This window comes from Cervus canadensis, chromosome 24 (genome assembly GCF_019320065.1).
Source record: "Cervus canadensis isolate Bull #8, Minnesota chromosome 24, ASM1932006v1, whole genome shotgun sequence".
Lineage (NCBI taxonomy): Eukaryota > Metazoa > Chordata > Mammalia > Artiodactyla > Cervidae > Cervus > Cervus canadensis.
In genome coordinates, this window is record NC_057409.1 from 18003914 (window position 1) to 18030817 (window position 26904).

The 26904-nt window shown below is 44.9% G+C and overlaps 1 protein-coding gene across 2 annotated transcripts in view; it reads left to right on the forward strand.

Moving 5' to 3' along the window:
- Nucleotides 1-472: 472 nt before the first annotated feature.
- Nucleotides 473-26904, forward strand: part of PID1 (phosphotyrosine interaction domain containing 1) — a 250664-nt gene continuing 224232 nt past the window's right edge. Inside the window, exon 1 of one of the 2 annotated variants that reach the window (XM_043444902.1) lies at nucleotides 473-844. In XM_043444902.1, the coding sequence (XP_043300837.1) occupies nucleotides 815-844 (30 nt within the window). In that variant the 5' untranslated portion in view covers nucleotides 473-814. Of the gene's footprint in view, nucleotides 845-1646; nucleotides 2155-26904 lie in introns of those variants that run through there. The other variant, XM_043444903.1, reaches the window with a different exon arrangement.

Below are 26904 nucleotides of genomic sequence, written 5' to 3' on the forward strand. Positions count from 1 at the left end.
TCAGGTATGTTCTCTTGTCGTTGACCGTCTCCTCCAACTAGAACGGAGCTCAGGAGAGGAGGAACAATTCTCTGTCTTCTATTTTGCGCCACTGTATTCTCAGAATCTAGCACAGGGGCTGGAGCCTAACAGATGCTCAGTTAACTCCAGGGGGAGGCGTGAATGGGATTCTGTGGGCACAGTGCCAGTCAAGACCCAGGCCGGTTCAGAGATCCCTGCTGACCGACAGAAAGCCTGGGACCCTCAGTGGGGGCAACGTGAGTTCTGGCTTCAGGAAGCCGCCTTCTCCAGGCTCTTCAGTCTCCCAGATCGCATCCCACCCGGGGCTTCCTAGAGGGTCGGGGGGCGGGGGCAGGCTGTGAGTTCTGGCCTGCCCACATCCTCCGCGCGGGGATGCGGGGTCCCCCGCGGCGGGGTATGCGGGCCCCCCGGGCGGGCGCCGGCCCCGGGCATGCTCAGAGCGCGCAGGTCCGGGCGGCGGCGGCGGCGGCGGCGGCGGGGGAGGAGGGAGCGGCCGCCGCCGCCGTGCGCTCGCGGGCCCGGGCGGAGCTGCGCAGTCCTCTTGTAGCTGCGCCAGGACAGCCGGCGCGCGGCCGTGCCCACAAGTTGCCGGCCGCCGAGCACCGCGCCGCCTCCTCGCGCTCGCAGACCGGAGAGCCCACCCCGCGGCGGTCGCCGGCTCCCGGACGCACCTCCCGCGGACGCCCACCCCAGATGTGAAGCGGGACCGCAGCCCCTCGCCGCCCCCCACCCTGCCGGCGCCCATCGACAGAGTCTTGCCAGCGTCTCCTGTGCCCAACCCCGCGGCTGGAAGATGTGGCAGCCGGCCACGGAGCGCCTGCAGGTAAGGGGCCGCGGAGGGCTGGGGGCCAGCGTGGAGGAGGAGGTGCTTGGACCCGAGGAGCAGAGCACCGCTTGCAAGGGTTTGCCCGAAGCAGTCATGAAAGACACAAGGATTAGAACCTGATGCTGTCGGTTTCACCCAGCCGCCAGATACCCGGTCGGGGAGCTGGGGGGTGATGAAATTGAAGAAGGCTTAGCTCTGGGCATCACAACTTTTGCCTTCGGGGTTAGTGCGCCTGGAGATTTATATAAGATTGGACTTTCTGACCAGCAATTTTAGATTGTTTTCCACTGACACAGTTTACTGGTCTGGGGTTAGGATTGTTGCATCCAGATTATTATTATTGTTGTTGTTATTTTTTGTCTCCGGGAAAGACAGAACAAATGATTTGTGAAAGCATTTGTTTGCCAATATAATTTGGAAATACTCAGGCTTGGTTTGGCTTGGTCATGGTATGCTACTTATTTTATTTTATTTTTTCTTATTTGTTGGCCCTCTCGTCTCATCTCCCCTGAACCCAAGTTCCCCCAGATATTTGAAAATCAAAAGTGAAGTTCAGCCAGGAATATTATGCCCTGGGGTCATCTCTTTAAAAGTTTTTCTCGCTGCTGTCTGCTGAAATGCCAAACTGCCTTTAATTTGGATTCAGGAGCCAGGGAGTTGGAAAGGGGGGGTGGGTCAAAGTGAGAAAGTGGGGCGTTGTTTCAGAGAGGGGCTCATTCAGTGACACTCGGAACCCCAAAATCACCCCGACTGTAAGGTCTGATGACTGCTTTCCCTGGAAAATAGTCTGCCGAGGAAGGGCAGCTACCCTGCCAGATAAAACCTACTGAATCCTGCAGTTAAACTTTTGGCAGGCTCAGAGCCACATTGTTTTGTAGTAAACTTTGAAGAAGTGTTTAAGTGGTAAAATACAGCACGGATGTATCTGAAGTCTTGGGACAGGGAGGCCAGGAGCCCTGGCTGGCTTGGAGGTTTTCAATGAAAATTCAAAGGGCCAGACTGTCTCTGAGATGCTAGGAGAAGCTAACTAACCTTTGCCTGTGTGTTCTCGTGCTGAGGATTAACCTGCAGAGGGCATTGCTTTGAGCAGAAGTAGATGCCCCATGACTCCTTCCCAAGCCTCCCTGGGTCCGTCGTTTTAGGGAGGGAGTTCATAGTAAGAGCTTGCGACCCCAGGCCAATCCCCAAGGGTCTCAAACCCACTGAGCAAGAAAAGAGATCTTTAGCCTTGAAGATGGGGAGGTGGTTGACTGGCTTCCTAACTCCGAGAGTCAACATCGGGCTCTGAACCATTGGCCAGAGGTGATGTAAGTGTATTTCGGGACTGGCGACAGCTGCCAGTTGTATATGTGCGTTTTTCCTTTCCTTCAGGGCAGTGAATTTATGCTAAAGGAAGGAGTGACTGAGCGGAGGTGGAGGGTTTCCCCATCTGAGTGAGGAGTGGAGCTCTTGGAGAAATGAGGCTAGAATTCCTGCGGGTGGCTTTTATGGCCTGGGGAATCTGTGTCTCTGCGGAGTTTGTGGATTTTTGCCCCTTGAAGTTATTTCTATCGGTGTGTTTCATGTAGGGACTCCTGTGTGTGCTCCGCAGCACGTGACCCTTGGCAGGGTCTAGCTCTGGCTTGCGTTTTGCATGGCAGTTGTCCCTCGCTAGAAAGGGCCTTCTGGCTCTTCTGTGAAATATACACACATGCATTTGGTGTGAGCCTGGTTTATTACAGTGTGCATTTGCAATGCATTCCTGTTTTCCTCTTCAAGTGTCAGATTGAAAGAGCAGGGGGGTTCCATATTTGAAAGCTCAGGTTAAACATGGCTTGTCACTAAGATCAGGTCACCTCTGGAAGGTACTTATCAACACAGGGCTTAACTTTCTGCTCCCTCACCAGGCCTGGTCCTCTTTTTAAAAGTATGTCTCAAACCTTGAGATTATAAAAGTGGAGAAAAACCTTCCTATTCATAGCTTCTTCCCAATAGCAGCTCTGCTGTTTTTTAGAACAGAATTTGGATGTTTTTGCTTTTTGCTTCTGGGGGAGGGAGTTGTTGAGGGTGAGGTGGTGAGTGAGTTGCTTGTAATATTTTATTTACATTCTTTGTGGTTGTCTTTGTCACGGGCTCTGTTTGCTCTCTGGGATTCCCTCCCCCCCTTTATTTATTTCACCCTTTAAGGCACCATTCTATAGGAACATTGGTTTCTGATTCTTCAGTGAATGGGATGTTTTCCATGACCAGATGTTGTGGCCATGGTGATGGCGATGGAGAGCGTGTTCAATGGGGAAATGATGATGAATCCCAGTTGTTAACAGAGTTGAAACCCCACCCTTCTTACACAAATCTTTTTAACTGTCTCATATAACATCATGAATTTTTTCCTCATTAATTCTTAATGCAAACATTCTAATTTAGATGAGCTTGAATGAAGAAAGTGCTCCCAGTGCTTCCTATCAGGAATAAGGAGTCAATTTCTTGTACCAACACCTGGAAATGGAAGAGGTGAGGGAAGAAAAGGACATCTCAATGAATTGACTTGATTAGTCCCTATGGGTCGATGCCTGTTCAAAGTATTTGTGGTCCAGGGAGTGTGGCTGGACTTTATTTAAGCTAGAGGGTCACCCTCCAACTAATTTGAGTCCAGTAACCAACTCTCTTGCTCAAGAAATAGCATCCCTAATCAGAGTGGATTACCGTTATCAAACCCTGCTCCTTTGCCAAACAAAATAATGCTGCTGCTTTCTGATTTGCGGCTTCGCTGTTTGACCCAAATCCAGGACAGGCAAAGGGACCTGTTGCTTCGAGCAGGGCTGAGCTGGGGAATTTCTCATTCAGTCACACAGTTCATCTCCTCCCCTGAATGTTAAAACTTCTGTTAACATCCCACTGGAGCCCTCGCTGGGAGATTCTGCCATTAAAATTATAATAGGATCAAAGGGGATGTGAAGATTTAAATCACCACCTCAACTTTTAGAAATGAATAAATATGAATTCTTCCCTTTTTACCTTCTCCTTCTCACAGCAGACTTTTTTTTTTTTTTTAGAGGGACTCGGGAGAATTATGAATTTTTAAAGAAGCTGATTTGAAACAGGCTCTTGTCAGAAAAGTGAAAGGGGACTTTCCAGTAGAAAAGGGCTAAGTATTGGTTTTTTAAAAACAGAGATGAGATTACTTTGGGCCTCGATGTATTACAGTTTGCTGGGGTTGCCTGATTATCTTCATTGTTGGGCCAGGCAGATGCATGAGGGGTGACAGACTCACTGTCCACACAGGAATGTGGACTCAGCCATAAGGAGTGTGTCTTTCCTCAGAACATCTGACTTCTGTCTTCCCAAAAGACACACTTTTGGGAACCCTGGAAAGGTGGAGAGCAGGAGAAAGATGACTGGAGAGTGAGTTTGGAATGAAGGAGACCAGGGCATCCTTGCCTGTGGTGTAGTTATTACAAGGACAGAGTGGGATGTGGTAGTAGAAAGGCATGGGAAAAAGTTCTAACAGATGCTAATTGTGGAGTCTGTGTGTGACCGTCTTCTTATGAGGCAGTCTATAAAGGTGCCAATACTTTTCCTGTTTTGACTGATCTTAAACTGTCTTCATGGCAGATTTCCTCGTAGCTCAGTCGATAAAGAATCTGCCTGCAAGGCAGGAGACCCGGGTTCGATTCCTGGGTTGGGAAGATCCCCTGGAGAAGGAAAGGGCAACCCACTCTAGTATTCTTGCCTGGAGAATCCCATGGACAGAGGATCCTGGTGGGCTGCAATCCATGGGGTTGCAAGAGTTGGACACAACTTAGTGACTAACCCACCATGACAGATCCAGAAAGTACAGAACTTTCATTGAAAAAGTTGGCTGTTGTCTCCCTCTCACCATTTTGTTTTTATTTATTTATTTTCATTCACATTTTGATCAGTGTCTGTAACTAGAACCTCCAAAAGTGTGAAATGAGGAAAGGTAGGGAGGAAACCAGATCCCGAAGAACCTTTCCTTTGACTTCTTGCTCAACTTTTGGCCGGTAGAAAGGTTGGCATTTGTGCCTAAATACCACTTGGCGATTATGGGAGGTCAGAGTGCTTTTCCCGTAGGATCTTCCTGCCCCTTCTGTGCCTTGTCATTTTGGGCTGATCTTGCCTTGGTGTGGATCGTCAGTTGTTCTCCACTTATTTCTCTGTGGTTATCATTTCTACTTTTCCCCGGAGAAAGTAGACAGGAGACCCTTCTAAAGCATCAGCTGGAGCCCATTAGACCAGGCCCATCAGGCAGAGAGAAAACCTTGGTAAATCTGACCCTTTTCCAGGCAGAGCAAATTGACAGGCAGAAACCAGAGGGAGGCGGGTCATGACAACAGGCACTTTTATGGTGCACGTGCTGGGTGTGTGGCACAGCATTAAAAGAGTTTTATTTGAATTATCTAGCTCATTTAATTCCCATAACTGCTTTTATCCCCATTTTATAGATAAAGAAACTGAAAGCCAGAAAGTTCAAATGATCTGGCCAGAGTCCGGAAGCCAGGCGTGAACTGAGCTGGAATTTGAACCAGGAGGTTTAGCTCTGGATCTTCTTAAGCAGTTATTATTATTATTTGGAAGGATGAGGTGGAGTATGATGCTTACTTGTGTGGGTGCTCTTGTTATTAATCAGTAGAATGAGCGGTGGTCTCGTTGGCTGAGAGAGGCCACTTTCATATTTCTTGTTGAATCGGTGTGGTTGTCTGTGTTGACCAAAGGTTACCGCATTTTTGGTGGCCCAGATCTCTGGTGGGGAATAAGCTGCTGTGTCGTCTTCAAGCTGTAATTCCCAAGTGCCATTTAAGAGTCTCTTGAGCCGGAGCACATGGCATTTATCCAAACTAGAGACCTAGAAAGCTGGCAATGAAGCCTGATCACGTCTGCAGTCATTCCCCATTGAAGCCAAAAATGGGGAGAAGGGAGGGGGGAGGTTGGAGAGTTCAAGAGCAATTGCTTAGAAATAAGCAATAGCTGCTCTTACGGACTCACAGGTTTCTCACTAAATCGATCCTACGTTTTGCTATTCTTTTCAACCCTCATAGTTGAGTAAGCACAGAGCATCTGACCTTATCCTTCCTAAAGAAAACTTGGCCTTCTCATTAATTTGAGGTCTTGCAGAAGTAAAATGTTATCTTACAGCATTAGGTCTTTCTCAGAGTTGACAAACTGGAGACCTTGAAAGCTGGCGATAAAGCCTGATCACATCTGCAGTTGTTCCCCGTTTAGACCAGAACTGCGGGGAAGGGAGGGAGGAGGTGGACAGTTCAAGAGCAAAATCTCTACCAAGTGACTTGCAAAATGCTTGCCTTGGAAATTAAAAAAAAAACAAAACAAAAAAAACCTCTCTGCCCTTTGGTTACCCGTTGCCTAATGGGCTGTTTGATGTTGACTGTCCTGGGTTATCTTGGAGCATTAGGCAACATTTCGCACTTTGTTTGATGTTCCACATTGTCCCTCTCCTCCCTCTTCCCTTGCACTGACTCCATTCCCTAAAATGAGTTCGTCCTGTAGGTCGGATCCTGAAATAGCTGCCGCTGGCCAGCCCCACGGCTACTGGTGATCAGGCTCCCTTGCGCAGGGCCATCTGACTCCTCCAATAGCAGCAGTTTAGGGACTCGTTAGTGGTCAGCAAATAAAACCAATTCAGAAGCACTCAATAGCTGCAGTGTGCTTCTGCTCAGCTGCGCCCCCCTCCCTGCCCTGGAGCACAAATCTAAACGGAGGCTTTATATAAGTAGAGCAAGAAGAAATAGTTGAGATGTTTGTCCCAAGACCTCCTTAGAGACTAGTGGAATCTGTTACCATCATTTTATGTTAACTTAAAAAAAAGTTGTGATCCCAATTTAGCTGCTCTCCAGTGATAAAGCATCAGTGCATTCACCGGGTCCAAACCCTCAGGCCAAGAACTGGAAGAGGATGCTGTTAGGGATAAAGCACAGGCTTGCTGTGTGCATTTGGCCTGTTTCAGCGCTGTCAAAGTCACAGTGGGCTCGCTCACTAGTCCGTCCTGCTGCTACTGGATCCTTCCTCTTGCTCTTCCATGTCTAGCAGCTTAGGTCTCCTCCTTCTCCCCTCATTTGTTGTAACTCAGGTCTTAATTTGATAAGGGAGGTTCTAGTAGTGAAAAAAAATGCCACCTCCTTCTGCTTTTTTAAGCCTGTCTGTTAGTTAGATTTTTTATTACTTGTATCCAACTGACATGGCTACTTAGGGACCAAGATTCAGATCAACCCCCGGTCTCTGTGTCTTACTCATCGTGATGGGTTGAGTCGCTTCCCTTCCCATCAAGATATGTTGAAATCTGAACCCTGGGACCTGTGAGTGTAGCCTTATTTGGAAATTGGGATTGTGCAGATGTGACTGAGTAAAGGTGAGGTCATACTGGGTTAGGGTGAGCCCTAAACTCGATGTCTTTATAAGGAGAGATCTGAAGACCCAGAGGAGACTCGACAACGAGGGCCAAGTGAAGATGGAGGCAGAGGATGGAGTTGTGCTACTGCAAGCCAGTGATCAAACCAGTCAGTCCTAAAGGAAATCAACCCTGAATATTCATTGAAAAGACTGATGCTGGAGCCAAAGTTCCAATACGTTGGCCACCTGATACGAAGAGCTGACTCATTGGAAAAGACCCTGATACTGGGAAAGATTGAGGGGGGAAAAGGGTGACCGAGGATGGAATGGTTGGATGGCATCACCGACTTCAATGGATATGAGTTTGAGCAAGCTCTGGGAGATGGTGAAGGACAGGGAATCCTGGCGTGCTGCAGTCCATGGGGTCACAAAGAGTTGGACACGGCTTAGCGACTGAAGAACAGCAGCGACAAGCCGAGGAAAGCCAAGGATGGCTGGCAACCACCAGAGGCTATAGGAGTCAAGCAAAGATGCCTTCCTAGAGCCTTTGGAGGGAGGATGGCCCTAACAACCTCTTGCTTTTTCGATTTCCAGCCTCCAGAACTGCCAGAGAGGACATTTTTGTGGTTTTAGGCCGTCCAATCTGTGGTGACATGTGACAGCAGCCCTAGGTGTCTGACGTGCTAGTACACTCATGAAACGTGCTGCCTTTTTATTTGTTTGTTTAGGGCTTCCCCGGTGGCTCAGTGGTAAAGAATCCGCCTGCCAATGCAGGAGACAAAGTTTCCATCCCTGGTTCAGGACGCTCCCCTGGAGGAGGAAATGGCAACCCACTCCAGTATTCTTGCCTGGGAAGTCTCATGGACAGAGGAGCCTGGCAGGCTACAGTCCATGGAGTTGCATAGAGTTGAACATGATTCAGTGAGTAAAAGAGCAACAACACCAACAAGAAGGAAACTAACACACTAGCACACTCATGACATGAAACCTGCTGTCTTTTTATTTAGTTAGTTTTGGCTGCACTGGACCTTCGTTGCTGCACTTGGGCTTTTTCTGTGGAGAGCGGGGGGCTACTCTAGTTGTGGTCCTCCAGTTCTTATTGTGGTGGCTTCTCTTGTTATAGAGCATAGCCTTCGGGGTGCTGGGGGCTCAGTAGTTGCAGTTTCCGGGCTCTAGAGCACTGGCTTAGTAGTTGTGGCCCATGGGCTTAGTTGCTTTGTGGCATGTGGGATCTTCCTCTACCAGGGATCGAACCCCCACGTCCCCTGCATTGGCAGGCGGATTCCTATCCACTCTGCCACCAGGGAAGTCCAAACCTGCTGCCTTTGTCTGTGTCTGTCTCTACTTCCTGAGGCTGAGATGTGCCTGACTTTCATATCCTGGGACTAAAAATCACTGTGTCCGTATAGCATTTTCTTTTTGTGCAGAGTTTGAATTTGTTTATGGTGGATTTGGAAAATAATGAACACAGGCATTAGAGGAACAGTTAAATGCCTGCTCCTTTCTTCCTACTTTTTTTCTTCTACTTCTGGTCAACATCCTGGGAAAATGAAGCAAACGCCAAGAAGACCATGTGCCTTGAGGGAGGGCCTCTTGGCAGTAACTCTGCTTCACGAGATAGTTCACTCTGGTACTTAAGATCATGGGCTGGGATGTGGAAGACAGTCCCTTCAGGGTGGATCTCAGTGACAGTTTTCCAGACAGGCAGAACCAAGGGAGGCCCAGGGTTTTATTCTCAAAATATTCCATGTTGTTCGTCTCTGCGATGTCCCTGGTTGGATAGCCAGCCTCTGGGATTTGCCTCTTCCCAACTAGGATAATATGGGCTTCCCATGTGGCTCAGAGGTGAAGAATCTGCCTGTCCCTGCAGGAGATGCCAGAGATCTGGGTTTGATCCCTGGGTTGGGCTGGTCCCCTGGAGGAGGGCGTGACAACCCACTCCAGTACCCTTGCCTGGAAAATCCCATGGACAGAGGAGCCTAGCGGGCTGTATAGTCCATGAGGTCGCAAAGAGTCAGACACAAGTGAGGGACTAACTCTCAATAACATTAGGAGTCATCATCCTTGACTTCCTGTGCCACCTCTTCCTTTTCATCTCGTGGCCACGACGGCTGCGGCCTGTGTGCCAAGGGAGGGAGAGGTGCCAGGAGAAAGGGGCTCCTTAATCGTTATCCTTTCTTCACGGTACATCCGTCCTAATCCTTTCATGACAAGCCCTTCCTCATGGTTTCCTTGTAATTGTGGGTCTGAGGATGAACACACAGATTCTGTAGACTCTTCTGCCCACTGCGTGCTTTGATGTGTTTACATCAGGAACCGGCTCCCCTCAGGTGTGGCGGCATCCTGGTGTTCAGGTCACCTATGACGCAGGGCAGCAGGCACTGCTGTTTACCTTCTGTGTCTTCTGAGGATGTTCCCTGGGCCCGGGACTGGGGGCTGTGGGACCATGGTAAGGATGAGGGACTGTTTTTTTTTTTTTTTATGCTTGGACTTCTTGGTACTGTGTGTGTGTGTAGTTGCTCAATTGTGTCTGACTCTTTGTGACCCCATGGACTATAGCCCATTAGGCTCCTCTGTCCATGGAATTTACCAAGCAAGAATACTGGAGTGGGTTGCCAGTTCCTTTCTCCCGGAGATCTTCCCGACCCAGGGATTGAACCTGGGTCCCTGATAGATCAGTTGGTAAAGAATCTGCCTGCAGTGCAGGAGACCCCAGTTCGCTTCTTGGGTTGGGAAGATCCGCTGGAGAAGGGATAGGCTACCCACTCCAGTATTCTTGGGCTTCCCTTGTGGCTCAACTGGTAAAGAATCCGCCTGCAATTCAGGAGACCTGAGTTCAATCCCTGGGTTGGGAAGATCCCCTGGAGAAGGGGAAGGCTACCTACTCCAGTATTCTGGCCTGGAGAATTCCATGGACTGTACAGTCCATGGGGTCACAAAGAGTCGAACACGACTGAGTGACTTTCACTTTCACTGCCACATTACAGGCAGATTTTTTACTGTCTGAGCCACCAGGAAAGCTCCCTGCCCAGGGCTCAAACCTGCAACCCTTGCCCTGGAAGGTGAAGTCTTCACCACTGGACCATCAGGGAGTCTCTTGGTCCCTTAGTTTCTCAGGGCTGCTGTAACAAAGTACCACAAGCTGGGCAGCTTATGCAGCAGAAATGTATTGTCTCACAGTTCTAGGGGATGGATGTCTCAAATCAGAGTGTGGGAAGCGTTGATTTCTTCTGAGGGCAGTGAGGAAGAATCTTTTCCATACCTCCCTCCCAGCTTCCGGTGGTTTGCTGGCCATCTTTCCCCTTTCTTGGCTTGTGGCACCATCTCTCCAGGCTTTGCATTGCGTTCTCTGTGTGTGTGTGTCTCCATGTCCAAATTTCCTTTTCTAATAAAGACACTGATCACATTGGATTGGGGGCCCACCCTAATCCAGTATGATCTCATTCTAGCTTAACTGTTTATATCTGCACGGATGCTATTTGCAAATAAGATCACATTCTGAGCTACTCGGGGATAGGACTTCTACCTATGGAGGGACACAATTTGTGGAATTTATTTTTTGAGTCTCCTTCGTGGATCGAAATATCTCTCTCTACTTGAACCAACCACCAAAAAAAGAAAAAAAAAGGTTTTATTCCCAAGCAGTGGTACAGATAGATGTGTGATAGAGTGGAATCCACATCTTGTACATGTCAAAGTCATGACTACTATTTTAGACTTGATTTGATTAAAAATTTCAAAATAATATCTACTTAGGGTAATGAGCTAACACACCATAGAAGTGTGTGAAGTGTAATCCTGTTCCTTTGTGCTCGGTTATATCTGATTCTCTGCCACTCCATGGACCATAGCCCACCAGACTTCTCGGTCTATGGAATTCTCCAGGCAGGTATACTGGAGTGGGTTGCCATTTCCTTCTTCAGGGGATCTTCTGAACCCAGGGATCAAACCTGGGTCTCTTGAGTTCCCTGCATTGGAAATGGATTCTGTACCACTGTGCCAGCTGGGAATTCTACCCATGAAGGAGATTCATGTGATCTGTCTGGTAGTTATTGTCCCATAATTTTCTTAGGTTTTATAAATACATGCAGATATACTTTGGGTTGGTCAAAAAGTCCATTCAGGTTTGTCCGTAAGATGGTAGATGTTACCTGAATGGACTTGTGGCCAACCAGTATTTAGTTTTTTCCCACATGTGTTTAAATAATATAGTCATTATACATATAAAACTCTGTAATTGTTTTCACCTTGCAGAATATTTCTCGGGTATTTCTTTTGGTTAGTCCATGTAACTCCAACCCATTCCTTTTCCTCCTTGCATAGAATTTTGTGATGGAGCTGGACTATAGTTTATTCAGTCTTTCCTATATCAGGGAATATTTGGGTGGCACCCATGTTGTTTTTTCTCCCATAAATAATATTGTTATAAGGATCTATGTGCTATCCTTGTGCTTATATTTCTTTAGACAGAACTGCTAAGATTGGAGTTGCTGAATCAAAGAGGCTGTGTGTTTTAAATCTTAGCAACTGTCAAGGAGGGCCTTTTTTGAGAGTTCTGCTTTTTGATCAGAAGTTAATGTGATTTTAACAAAAGTACAAAGAAATAGTTTCCGAGAGAAAGGATAGTCTTTTCAACAAATTATGTGAAACAATCTGTATGCAAAACAGCAAAATCATCGATATCAGCAACAAACCCAAAAACTTCAATTCATACCTCCACAGATTGTATACAAAAATTCACCTGAAATGAATCATAGACACACCTGTACCATAAAACCATAAAACTTCTAGACAGAAATGGCAGAAAATCTTTGTGACTTTGTATGCATTTGTGTAGACAGTGCTACAATCAAGATAATGACCAGATCCATCACACCCAAAGTTTCTTTGGGTTGGGCAAAGATTTCTTAGAACAATAACAAAAACACATTCAGTTAAAAGTTGGGTAAATTGAACTTCATCAAAATTGAAGACTTCTGTCTTTAAAAGATGTTTGTAAGAGAATGAAAAGATAAGATGCAAACTGGGAGAAAACACTTGCAAATCATATATTTACAATAAAGGGCTTGTATCCAGGATATATAAAGAACTCTCAAAACTCAATACTGTAATAAGATAAACAACCCAATTAAAGAAAATGAGCAAATGATTTGAACAAAAAAGTTATATGGATAGGAAATCAACACATGAAAAGACAGCACATGAAAAGTCATTAGGAAAATGCAAATTAAAAGCACAATGAAGTAACACTGTACAACTATAGAATAGCTAAAATTTAAAAAGCTTCAACCAAACTAAATGTTGGTGAGGATATGGAGGAAATGAACCTCTCAGGCTCTGCTGGTGGGGATATAGCATGATTGAAAGCAGAATTATAGCTGCCTGAGCCTGAGATGGGAGGAGGGGATTAGAAAAAGGCTGGAGAAAGCTTTTAAAGGTGATGAATGTGCTCAGTGTCTTGCTTACAGTGATGGTTTCATGGGCTTATACATATGTCAAAACTTAGGAACTTGTATACTTTATTACATGTCATTTCAGTTCAGTTCAGTCGCTCAGTCATGTACGACTCTTTGTGAACCCATGAACCAGAGCATGCCAGGCCTCCCTGTCCATCACCAACTTCTGGAGTCTACCTAAACCCATGTCCATCGAGTCGGTGATGCCATCCAGCCATCTCATCCTCTGTCATCCCATTCTCCTCCTGCCCTCAATCCCTCCCAGAATCAGGGTCTTTTCCAATGAGTCAACTGTTCACATGAGGTGGCCAAAGTATTGGAGTTTCAGCTTCAACATCAGTCCTTCCAATGAACACCCAGGACTGATCTCCTTTAGGATGGACTGGTTGGATCTTCTTGCAGTCCAAGGGACTCTCAAGAGTCTTCTCCAACACCACAGTTCAAAAGCATCAATTCTTTGGCGCTCAGCTTTCTTCAGTGTCCAACTCTCACATCCATACATGACTACTAGAAAAACCATAGCCTTGACTAGACGGACCTTTGTTGGCAAAGTAATGTCTCTGCTTTTTAATATGCTATCCAGGTTGGTCATAACTTTCCTTCCAAGGAGTAAGCGTCTTTTAATTTCATGGCTGCAGTCACCATCTGCAGTGATTTGGAGCCCAAAAAAATATAGTCTGATACTGTTTCCTCTGTTTCCCCATCTATTTGCCTCATAGTGATGGGACCAGATGCCATGATCTTAGTTTTCTGAATGTTGAGCTTTAAGCCAACTTTTTCACTCTCCTCCTTCATTTTCATCAAGAGGCTTTTTAGTTCCTCTTCACTTTCTGCCATAAGGGTGGTGTCATCTGCATATCTGAGGTTATTGATATTTCTCCCAGCAATCTTGATTCCAGCTTATGCTTCTTCCAGCCCAGCGTTTCTCATGATGTACTCTGTATACATGTCATTTACACCTACCCAAAGCTGTTAACGTCAGTGTGAAATTTTCATTGTATGCTAGGCACAGTTCTAGGTGTTGGGAACTAAATAATATATAGTTTCTGCGCTCATCGCTGCAAATTGTCTGTAATTTTTGTTTGCTTGTAACTGGATATTAAAACTCTAGCCCATAACATTACTAATGAACTCGGTATTTTTCTTAGAGTTCTGTTCTCTCCTTTTGAAACATTTCTTTCTTGAGTTCTTGAAATGACATTTTCTATCAGTCTCAGTTTGCCCAAGGATCTGAGAGAAACCAGTAGTTGAGCAAGAGAAGAAATCCAGACTGGAAGGTGGAATGTTCAACGTGATGCCTTGCTGAATCTTCCTCATTCTGGATGGCCCTTTAGCCTCCATCCCACCAGAGATGTATTTCTTACTTCTTTCTAGCATCTTGGTTCTCCAGCTGACTTTTCCAGCTGCCCCAGTCTTCTGGGCCCTTTTTAGCACTGGCTCCTGGCTCCTGATCTAGGGGCCAGTAGACTCAGGAGATTTTGCTGTTAAAAGGGTGAATTTCTGGGATGGTGGGTCCTGCTGTCGGGGGCCACCTTCTTGCCATTCTTCCTCTCCTGATAGAAAATACAGAGAGGCTTATCCTGCAAAACTGTTAGTGTGTTTTGATTCTAGTTGGTGATGTCATGTGCCTAGCAAATATAGGGTCTGGATTTCTTATGGAATGATTCATTTTTCTCAAGAAGATGGCAACTAAAAAATTTTGGATAAGATGCAAAAACTTTACCAAAGGCCACCAAACTTTAGTTTGAAAAAAAAAAAAGCTCTTGAGAAACATTCAGGAAAATAACTTTAGGAAACATCTTTCCCTTCAGGGAAGAAAATTTGAGCTATTTGACTTAATCTCCTGAAGTAAAGGGCAAAGAATATAAGACTTTGTTTAATAAATATATAATGAGATCATGCTGCCTTCTGTCCAGTCTGAGGTCCTATTGAAGTGATGGGGGCGCTATTTAGAATAGGAACAGCGGGCATGAACTGTGAGTCAGGCTCCTGGCAAACCAGGATGGGTGGTCACTCCTGAGTGTGACGGATAAAATGCCACATTTCTTCTGTTCCTGTGATCACTTTGGGATGAAGGAAAGAAATGAACTGGGTTGATGAAGGATGGCAGGTGGGTGAGAAAACCAGTCAGAGGGGAGATGGGGAGTTGAGGGGATAAAGGATCTGCAGACACAAAACAAGGAGGAAAGGGAAGGGGGAGGGTCACACAGGCAGGGAGCCTCGTGTCCGGAGCACATGTGTGTCCACCGCAAAGGTTAGCTGTCCATCCTGTGTTCTTTGTAGCTGTTGGCTTTGATACATTGTTCCTTTCAGCAGAGGTATCAGATGCTCACACCAGCTCAGGGATGCCGAGTATTTTGGTGGATTATCTGGCTTCCTTGGAAAAGCAATGCTTTGCAGATGAAGAGCCTGGAAGCTTTGTGGTAGGGAAGAAGCTAGATCCAAAGCCACAGGGGTGGGAGGTTAGGGAGAAATTGGAGGGCGTGAGAGAGTAAGGTTGTCCCTTGGTACATGTCAGGGGTGTTTGTTCCAGGACCTCCTGTGGGTACCAAAATCCATGGATGCTCAAGACCGTTATTTAAGTTGGCACAGTATAATGGGCCCTGTGTGTCTGCGGATGCTGGACCCGTAGATACAGATGGCGACTGTATATCTTTAGGCTACCGGTCAGTCTTCCTCTGACACCTACAAGCTGTTAAATAGTAGAAAGACTATAGATAGGGATTTTGGGCTTCCCTTGCGACTCAGCTGGTAAAGAATCTGCCTGCAATGAGGGAGACCTGGGTTTGATCCCTGGGTTGGGAAGATCCCCTGGAGAAGAGAAAGGCTACCCACTCCAGTATTCTGGTCTGGAGAATTCCATGGACTGTATAGTCCACGGGGTTGCAAGGAGTCAGACACAACTGAGCAACTTTCACTATAGGGTTTTTAATCACAGACCCATGGATACAAATCTTGGCTGCTTCATTTATTAGGGATTACCTCACAGCTTCTGATTTATACTTTTTTCAACTTTAAAGTGAGATAACAACATTTAGCTCCTGACTGTCACCTGAGATGTAGAATACATGGTGTCTGGCATGTTACTGGGAGCCGGTGAATACTAATTTCTTTCACTACTTCTGATCCAAGGGGGTACTGGGAATAGCAGTGCAGCATTTTGGAACTGGGCAGGTAAGTTTGGTGCTTCCCAAAGTGTGTTCCATGAAGCAGATGCTCAGCGAGCTGCTCATTTAAGTCTTGCCACAAAGAGTTCAGTCTCTGGATAGGTTTGGGAGACGCTAGGTGAAGCAGAGGGGGTCTGGTTTGCTCCAGGACTTCTTGTGGCCTTTCAGATGTCACTCCCTAGTGAATTTCGATAGAAGAGGAAAAGGTGATGCCTCTGCAAAGGAGCACCCAGCTTCCAGGGCACTTCATTACAGAACTTGAACTTGAAGCTGACAAACTGTGGGCCTGAGGTTTGGCTCTAACTTACAAAAATGTTTCCTTTGGCCCCTTCAGTGTATATAAAAATTTTACAAATTAGTCTCCAGGATTGAAAAATTATAGGAATTTATATAGAAAGCTGGGCTTTCTGATTCTCTTAAAAACTATGGGATGCTCCCATAGTGACCACTGACCAACTGCTGCTCCATTGGGCAGGATGTGGCCTCCAGCTCCACCCAGGCCTTAGGGAGCACGCCTAGCTAATTCACATTGCCTGCTGGGCCTTGCAGGTACTGGGGTTGGGGACCCCGATCCAACTTAGCAACTTCATTTGACTCATGGGAGAATTGAATGCCAAATTCACATAGTGTTGGACTCAGGACCAGATCCTTGGTCTCCTGACTCTCAAACGCCAAGGTAGTAAATAACTGTGTGATTAAGTTCATTTGTTTAACATCCAGTTTTCTTTATGGGGCTTCCTAGGTGATGTTAGTGATAGAGAACCCACCTGCCCGCACAGGAGAGGTAAGAAACATGGGTTTTGATCCCTGGGTCGGGAAGATCCCCTGGAGGAGGAAGTGACAACCCACTCCAGTATTCTTGCCTGGCGAATCCCAGGGACAGAGGAGCCTGGTGGGCTACTAGGGTGCAAAGAGTCGGACAAGACTGAAGTGACTTAGCACACACATGCACCCTCTTCTCCACTCATCGCTCTAGGAGCCCGCCGTTCGCTCAGAAAGTGCCCCTGCTCCTCCCATTTTCTGCCTCTCCCACTTCTGACTAAACACCAGTCACCTTTCCTACATCTCAGGCCTGGCAACTAAGATCCCTCATTGTTGTGGTATTGGCTCTTTAGGGGCGTTTTCACTGCTGAAGCAGATTGCCTCCAGAAAAAAAGGGTAAATTTAGAGGGTGGAGAGTAGTTTTAAATTGAGTGTATTTCCACATTTTCATCACAGATTATCAATCTACAAAGAACCTTTCAAATGCTGTTTTAGGAAACGCAAATTGAAAGACATCTCTAAAGGTGGCAACACCTTTATAATTAAGAGTTCCCTTTGCACCAAAAAGACACCCCAAAGTACCTTGCAGGTGTTTTCTGAACATCCTGGGGGCAGATCTGCTGCTGTTTCCCCATCTTCCGGAATTACCACTGCTCTACTTAACTCTTCCCCTTTCCTGCAGTGATAGGGGATTCTGATACTGTAGTATGAAAAGTACCTGAAATTAGCTCAGACCAGGGCTTGAGTTAGAAAACAATGAATTAGACACTCCTGTAAGGAAATGGCAGCCCACTCCAGTATTCTTGCCTGGAAAATCCCATGGACGGCGGAGCCTGGTAGGCTACCTTCCAAGAGTCGGACATGACTGAGCGAGACCTCCTCCTCCTCCTCCTAAATCAAGACTCTAGTTGGCTCATGAAGTCACACATGCCCTATGCTTCCTGGTTCCCCAGCTTTACATCATCTGTCTCTCTGGGTTAGGCTGTCTAATTATAGGTTGGAGAGAGTTCCCTGTTGATCTTCCAATAAAGGTTTATGAACTTTATTGATAACTATTCTAAAAATTATTGCACACTCTAGTCAGACCTAGAGTTAGATCTTTCTGTCTATCTAGTTAACTAGCTGTCCTTCTAATTTAATCTGTTCTAATTGAATCTAGCAAAATAAAGGAATGATTTTGGCTGCAGAATACAGGAGTCCTGGCCAATCTACAAGCTCAGAAAATGTAATTACACATGAAATACTTATATTGTTCTGAAAAGGTTGACTTTTAGCTAGGAAGGAAAATATCCAAATGCTTTTGGTGTGTGTGTATGTGTGTGTGTGTGTGTGTGTGTGTGTGTGTATTTATGTGGACCATTTTTAAAGTCTTTATTGAATTTCTTACAATATTGCTTCTGTTTTATGTTTTGGTTTTTTTGGCCATGAGTCATGTAGGATCTTAGCTCCCTGACCAGGCATTGGACCCTCACCTTTTGGATTGGAAGCGAGGAATCTTAACCACTGGACTGTCTGGAAAGTCCTTAAAACACTTTTTAATAAAACATAGTTGTACCTTTGAAACATTGAAATAAGACCAAAGTAAAACTACCCTCAAATACCAGTCTTGTCATGAAGGGAGAGAGTTAGTTGTATCTGAAAACCTAGCCTAAGGATAGCTACTGCCACTAAACCTAAAACTCCTAGCTTTGAGCCTCCTGGCAGCCTAAGTAAGAAGAGAAACATGATGAACTACTTGGCCATCATTACCTATTACAACAGAATGTACATCAACTCATCTGGAGCCCCAGACTTTTATTTTTTTAATTGAAGACCCTGGAAATTACCATGCAGGCTATCATAACACAGATTATTGGACAATCACATTATTTGTAACTTTTGCCGAAGTTGTCCTTCAGTTCAGTTCAGTTCAGTTGCTCAGTTGTGTCCAACTCTTTGCGACCCCATGGACTGGAGCATGCCAGGCCTCCCTGTCCATCACCAACTCCCAGAGGTTACCCAAACTCATGTCCATTGAGTTGGTGATGCCATCCAACCATCTCATCCTCTGTCGTCCCCTTCTCCTTCTGCCCTCAATCTTTCCCAGCATCAGGGTCTTCTCCAGTGAGTCAGCATTTCACATCAGGTGGCCAGAGTATTGGAGTTTCAGCTTCAACATCAGTCCTTCAATGAACTCAGGACTAATCTCCTTTAGGATGGACTGATTGGATTTCCTTGCAGTCCAAGGGACTTTCAAGTTGTCCTTAGAAGCTGAAAAAGTAAGCAGTTCCAAAGGAATGCTGACTGTTTCTGTAGAAGTGCACGTCTGTGTTTTTTCTGCCCATCTTCATGTCTCATCTGCTGGTAACAGCACCCTGATTTTGCTTTTGGGAATTGTTCTTCCCCTGGTTCAGTGGAGGGGACTCATTCAGCTTAGAGAAGCCTGTCAATCAATGTGCCCTCCTTTCACTGTGGGGTTGATGTGTACCCCTAATGTCTAGATCAATTAATTTCTCTCAGGAGTAGGAATTCAGAGCAGGGTGGTAGAAAGGCTGAAAGCAGCCAACACTGATAATTCTGTCCACGTTGATCAGCAGAAACTCTGTTGTCCTGTAGCATGGACCCTGGGGACCCCTGATAGCTATCCTTTCTGAGCTTACTCCTTCCAAACTTCTTTTAATCCAGTGTTACTCCGATTATTTAGTATTTTTTTTTTCTGGCTAATCAGTTGCAACCAGAAAACTCTGATATATAGGTAGATGTTTTTTTGAATTCATGGACTTTAAGTCTTCAAATTCCATTTCACAGAAGGTGACGTGTGGAGCAGAGCTTGTGTGTGGAGAAAAGCAAGGGGGCCATGCATGCTTGAAGGACCTCCAGGATACCAGCTAGAAACCCAAGGGTGCACACGTGTGCCTCCTTATGGGTACACCTTCTTTGTAACAGTTGCACTTGCTTGATGAACAATGGATGCAAATATTCCCCCCACCCCAGAATTTTTTATGCATGTACCCCTGCTTTAGTAAGTTGTTGTTCAGTTGCTAAGTTGGGTCCGACTCTTTGTGACATCATGAACCGCAGCACGCCAGTCTTCCCTGTCCTTCCCTGTCTCCCTGAGTTTGTTCAGACTCATGTCCATAGAGTCAGTGATAAAGTGGCACTTACTAAATGATTCTATTTATCCTATAGTCCTGGTCCACAGCTTCCATGTTCTGGCCCATCACTGGGAAAATATTTTTGTCCTTGTTGTTTATAAGGGTGTAGCCCTGCTATTGGCATCTGCTATAAATCTTAAGGTTTTTATAACTTGGATGTCATTTTCACCTTCTTGCCAAATCCCTGCAACGAGAAAGTAGAGTGTCATGTTAAGTAATGATGCTTTTACTGCATCCAAAACAAATAAAGTAATTTTGGTGCACATCATAAAGTGAATCCCTCTTGTCTCCGAGTCTGGGGTAGAAATGGTGTCAGGGACAGAAACAGCTATTTTGGCCAAAATAACCGAAAAGACATGGTCTCAGGCTGTCTGAGCCTCTGTTCTTGAGAAACATTTGTAATTGTTGGTTAAAAATGTGAATGGTAAGTTCACTCTAGGACAATGTGGATTCTTGAGCCCAGAAAGTTAAATACCTCCAACTTTGGCAGTCCTGATCTTCTGAGTAGAGAATATAGTTCCCTGGTTTTCAGGACCTGCTTTGCCACTTTGATTTAATACAAGGCGGAAATCTTCAAAACAAAGCTCTCAGGATCCAGGAAAAGTTCATCTGGCATCAGTTAGCTTGGGCAGGCCCCGCCCCCTTCCCCACCCCACACCCTTGTCTTTTCTCTGGGAGCTTGATGCTTTGTAGAAAATGAATGGCTTTGCAAAAGTGCAAATTTGGGAGAGGGTGGTACAACCAAGGAAAATTCAAATCGGCATTCCCCCTGTGGGAATCCGCTGGGGGAGACTGAAATTATATTTAAATATTCATTAAACAGCCAATAGCTGTTTTAGGATGTTGACAGACTGTCTGAATGGTAAAGCTCAATGGTTTTCTGGAAGTAAAGCCGTCTGGAGAATGAAGAAAACAGTCTAAAAAGCCTACTAATTGATGTGCCCTGCTCTCTGCTGTGTTCATGGTAAATAGCACAGGCTCGAGGCTGATTTCTGTACTCGTTGGCCCAGAGAACTGGCGTTTTTCTTCATCGTGTAGTTGAATGCGCTTGTTGAACAGAGGCTGACCCATGAGATATGTGTGTGCTCTGAAGAGGAGGGGCTGTGTGCTGGCAGGGTACCTATGAGCAGGGCAAGCATTCAATGAAAACTTGGAGGAAGTCTTTTGGAAATAAAACTTAATTTGCAGGGATCTTAACTTCGCACATGAGGTAGGCCTGCTCTGCGATTTGGGGCCATATCTGTTTTCTCTCTCTCTTTTTTTTTTGACCTTCTTTTCTTGCTTTTCTCTTCCTCCTTTCCTCACAATTAATAAGAGTGAAGTTCTTTCCATTCCTGAATTATTTTAAACTCTCTTGCTAACTGCTGAGTCTGTAGACACTTTTTATAGCTTTCCCAAGGGGTGAGCATCACCTCTCTTTTCTCCCATCTTCCTGTTTCAGTGACTGAAGGCTCTCGATGGGCTGGAAATCACAGCTGAATTGGACAGAAAGAAATTTGGCTGTGGCTTCAAAGACCTTGCTTATTTGGGGGAGATATTTTCCTTTCTTTTTTTCTTCTCTTCTTTTTTTTTTTTTTTTTTGGCTTATGGTTAAGAGGATATTATCTTTGCATTAGATAGTCATCAAACTCATTTCTTGGGTTGTGAATGCAGAGAACAAACAGATTCATTTGGATCTGAGGACTGGGAGAAATTGATACGTTGTTGGTTTCTTGTAAAATGCACTAAAAAGTCTATCATGGAACTGAGCAGATGCATGCCTTTGTTATGCTAAAGAACTGAAGCTATTTATCTTTTTAATTTCAATGATTAGCTCCTCTAAATAGGAAATGTAACTTTCATTTGAAGCTGTTAATGCATTATGGTAAATAACAAAATGTGTGCTGGAGAAAATTACTCTTCATCTCTTGCATTTCTGTGGGCATATCAGACTCAGGAGAATTTTTAATATAGCCTAACAGTTCCTTAAGTGTTAGCATGTTTTTTTTTTTTTTAATTCACATTGTAAATAGGAGCAGAAGCCTGCTTCAGAAATTTAAAACTAGATTAAAGTTGTTCAGAGCAAAAGGCAAAGCTATGACTGTGTTACAGCTCACATCCTTGGGATTCTGAATAGTGGTTGGACAGTGGAATAGATACAACTGAAATGCTCTCATTGGAAAAGACCCTCATTGGAAAAGACCCTGATACTGGGAAAGGTTAAAGGCAAAAGTAGAATAGGGCGGCAGAGGATGAGATGGTTAGGTCGCATCACCAACTCAATGGACAGGAACTTGAGCAAACTCCCTCTTCGAGATAGTGGCGGACAGGGAAGCCTGATGTGCTGCAGTCAGTCCATGGGATTGCAAAGAGTCGGACATGACGTAGCAGCTGAACAACAAACAACAACAGTAGCAACAGCAAATGCTCCTATTACGGATGAATAATTCTTGACCTGTGGCCCTTGGGACTCAAGAGGGTTGTGGAATTTTAAGATATCTATGAACCTGGTGTCCTTTATACATTTCCTATAGCCTCCAAAAATATACCTTGCCAAACATCAGCTGCTTTTCAAATCCTGTCTGTTGTATTTAAAAAAATTATTTATTAGAAATCATTATTGATTCATAGTGGCTCTGGGACTTTATGCCTCTTTTCTGTTAGTGGGTACCAAAGTTCCATGTGTGAGTCAGCAGCATTTTGGATTTAAAAAGGATTGAAAGAGGCAGGCACTGTAGATTTCATGCATACCAAATACCAGGGTGAAAATGCCCTGGCCGGCTGAGACTTGTCAGTGCTTTGCCTGAATGTCCCTTTCTTACAGACTTTACTTTCAACAACTATTTTGTCATAGTCATTTAGCCACTAAGTTGTGTCTGACTCTTTTGTTACCTCATGGACTCTAGCCCGCCAGGCTTCGCTCTCCATGGGATTCTCCAGGCAAGAATATAGGAGTGGGTTGCCATGCCCTCCTCCAGGGGATCTTCCCGACCCAGGGATTGAACCTGTGTCTCCTATGTCTCTGGCATTGGCAGGGGGATTCTGTACCACTGAGCTACCCAGGAAACCCTCAACCAGTGTTTATTGACCTTTTATTCTTTGGTAAGGAGCCGTGTTAATTTCTAAGGTGGGTCTAAAAACTGGTCCTGTGCTCAAGAAGGTTGTAATCAGTTAGATACAAAGTAGATTGTAATCATATGGGAGCTTCTACCCTAAGATGCTGTGAAAGGCAAAAGATGAGGGCCTTAGTAATCTGTTTGGTTTTTTTTTTTTTTGGTGTATATTAGGAACATGAGTGCATTCCTTCAAGTCCTACTCAGGAGGATTCTAACATTTCAGGGATGGGGACTATGGCACATAGTTATCTGTTGCTTGAGAGAGCAGATATTTTACTGGGCACATTTCTGCCCCAAATTGAGTTGTTCTTGTTGTTCAGCCGCTAAGTCGTGTCTGACTCTTTGTGACCCCAGGAACTGCAGCATGCCAGGCTTCCCTATCCTTCACTGTCTCCCAGAGTTTGCTCAAACTCATGTCGATTGCATCGGTGATGCCATCCAACCATCTCATCCTTTGTTGTCCCTTTCTCCTCCTCCTCTCAATCTTTCCCAGCGTCAGGGTCTTTTCCAATGAGTTGGCTCTTCACATGAGGTGGCCAGAGTATTGGAGCTACAGCTTCAGCATCAGTCCTTCCAATGAATATTTAGGGTTGATTTCCTTTAGAATTGACTGGTTTGATCTCCTTGCAGTCCAGGTGAGTTGGAATTCTGTTACTGTGGCCAGAGGGAATTACGGTGAGCAGTGCCCCATCTCTACCACAGGTACTAAGTTTAAACTAACAGCAGATGTGGATGGTACGGGATCCCCAGATTCTGTTCCTTTCTTGTTTTCTTAGAACTTTCATGCTTTTCTTCCCCATGGTTTGGTGTGTGTTCCATTGCTCAGTCATGACTGACTCTGAGGCCCCATGGACTGTGGCCTGCCAGGCTCCTCTGTCCATGGAACTTTCTAGGCAAGAATACTGGAGTGGGTTGCCACTTCTGCTTCGGGGGTTCTTCCTGAACCAGGGATTGTTGAACCTGCATCTTGCATCTCCTGAATTGGCAGGCAGATTCTTTACCACTGGTGCCACCTGGGAAGGCCAGTGGTTTGGTGTAATCACACTGAAGTCCGCACAATCCTCTGAGTTGAACAATCAGTTGATGCTGGTCTAATATAGTATCAGATGGTTTTCTAGCCCATCTTTCAATAAAAGTGTTTTGTCCAATGGCGTGTGCTGAGAATTGCCAAGAATACTGAGAAAGGAAGACTTTGTGAGTAAAATAAAAATCGCATCTGAGTGTTTTGATGTTAAAAGTTTAATGTTTGTTTGAACAGATGCTATTTGGCTAATTTTTTATTTGGGAAACTGTCATTTGTTCGATATTATATACCCTTTTTTGTTTTTGACATTTCAGTCAAAATATCATATGTTGTATCTATCTTGTACCTAAGTTATTGCCTGCTTACTTTCAGTATATTATCTTTGTTTTATTTAATCTCTGGAATGCAAGTCAACAGTCAGGGCTATTCATAGTAAACGATAATTAGTTGAAAATATAAAGTGTAAAAACTGTCTTGTTTAGCATTACATCTATTTCTTGGTAATTGATCATAGTTATAGATGGGGAAAATTTTCAGGATGATTGATTTTCTTTATGGAACCAACAGTGAACTCCAGTTGGGCATCATTAAGACACCTGGAGGCCTCCAGGATTGCTAAGCATTTATCTGTTTGCCTGGACGTTCTCAAAAAGCTTTTCTCCAAAGGACACAGAAGCGTAGAATTCAGCTTGGCTTCCATTGGCCAGATATGGTACATGTTGAGCCTCAAAATAATTAATGATTGTTGTGGATCATGTCCCTGAATAAAATTACACTATCTGAGGGCATTCTGATGCAAACAAACAAGCAAACAAACAAATAACTAAATAAGCGATGAAGGAAAGTTCTTCCTTAGAGTATCATCTAATAAATAAAGCAGTAATGTTAGAGTTAGAAAAATCACCATTTTGCAACCAGCATAGTAATCATTGGTGCAGGCAACCATCATTAGTGAATATTGAAACTAGTTGATGGATGTTTGATGTGGAATAGGTTGTTTACATAGTCTTAAAGATCTCCCCACAGATTATCAATTGAAAAAGAGAAAATATAATTTTTCAGAAGAGAAATCAGGACATCACCTCAGACAAATCTCTAAGTTTGCATCATCCAGAATGGAGCAAACCATTATTATGTGATTCTTGATAACACTGCTACATAAAAACATGTATGTAGATGAGTACATGAATGTTATTTTTAGTGACTTTGGGGAGCAGTGGTCACTGAGTGTCTGAAGCATTAGGTCAGAGGCTGTCTGCTCTGCTTCTCACTGCACCCAGTGCAGAGTCTGGCAGAGGTAGGCAGTTCGGAAATATCTGTTTGATGGCTGCTTGCACCCCAGGGCCTGGAATTCCCTCGAGCTGTGGAATCTGGATCTTTGCACACGTATTTTGCTATTTTTAGGTTCCTTTGTGGCCGGTTATCGCCTTGTAACAAGTGAGTTGTAGTAGCCAGTGGGTTGTAAGCAAAAAGGATCTTTTTATTTAAAACTACCATTAGTTTAAAAAGAATTATTTCATCATTTGGCTGTGTCGGCTTTAGTTGCTCCAAGGAACGTGGAATCTTACTTCCCCCACCAGGGATCGAACCTGCGTCTCCTGCACTCCACGGTAGTATTCCTAACCACAGGACCAGCAGGCAAGTCCCAGTAAGGGGATCTTAAAGGGAGGATACCTGCTTCTCTGCCCCTTCTTCCTCTGTTCTGGTGGGAATCTGGATGTCCTGGCTGGGTGTTGAGAGGCCCTTTCAGACCATCTTAGGGGAGCCTTGTGCTCAGGATGGTGGAACAGAAAGAGAAGCGTCTAGGATCCTTGATGCCAGGGAGCTCTACGCTAGCCCGGGGCTTCTTCCTCCAGACCTCATTTATATGAGAGAGGAGTAAGCGTCTGTCTTTAAACCACTTTTGCGTTTTCTTTCATTTGCAGCTGGAGCAAATCCTAAATGATACACTGTACTTTCTAAAAATCATTTCTGTTGAATTTGTGTTCCTCTGTGGAGATCTGTATTCAATTTGTCCCATAGACATATTCATTAGAGAAATTCTCTGGCCCCCATTTTTTTTTTTTCTTTTTCTTCCTGTTTTCCCTGAGTGGGATTTTTCTGATTGTCGTAGGGATTCTCTTTTTGTCTTTGAGTATCTGGGGTTTGGGGTATTTTTCAATGCTGAGGGCACCCTCCTTTTTCCTCCCTCGTGTCAAACCTCCGTTTTGCAAATTGCTCATTTGATCTGAAAAGATTGATCCTGAGGGACTGACGCTCCTAGGAGATCTCTTGTCCTGACAGGCACAGCTGGAGACCGGATGTGCCGAGGTAAGAACTTGACAGAATCGGGAAAAAAGGAAATTTTAACTGTTTGCAGTTGCCGAAAACATTTTACTTCAGTGGAAGGATTCGAAACAGACTTTTAAAGTGCTCCTTCTGCCTGGTGAGTTTTGTTTAGCAAATCTTTGTGCTTTTTGGAATCCACTCATGTTATTACTTGTTGGGTGGACAGTTCTTCCTTTGCAGCTCTTTATTGCCACTAAGGTCTCTGGTGCCTTCATTCCCACAGATAATAGATGGGTGTGTGTGCCCATAGCCCAGCATAAATAGAGGACCTGACTTTCAGCTTGTTTATTGTTCGACTGGTATGTAAGCAATGGGGCTTAACGCCTTAATTATGCATAGGTGTGTTTCTGTGCGTTGAAAATTCAGGAACTTGAAAATGAACTCTGTAGCAATATTGCATGGTGTTCAGTTCTTTCCTTTAAAGTATTTATTGCAAAGTTTTACATGCATAATTTACTTGCATTTACTTGAGCAATTCCCATAATAATGTTAATTCATGATCTGGTGGCTCTGTAATTTGCAGCACGCTTTCCTTCTCGTGGGTGGGATTGATTCCTGGTGCTTGCTCTCTCACGCTTAGTCGCTCAGTCGTGTCTGACTCTTTGTGACCCCGTGGACTGTAGCCCGCCAGGCTCCTCTGTCCATGGGATTCTCCAGGCAAGAACACTGGAGTGGGTTGCCGTTTCCTTCTCCAGGGGATCTTCCCCACTCACAAACCTGCCTCTCTTGCACCTCTTGCTTTGGCA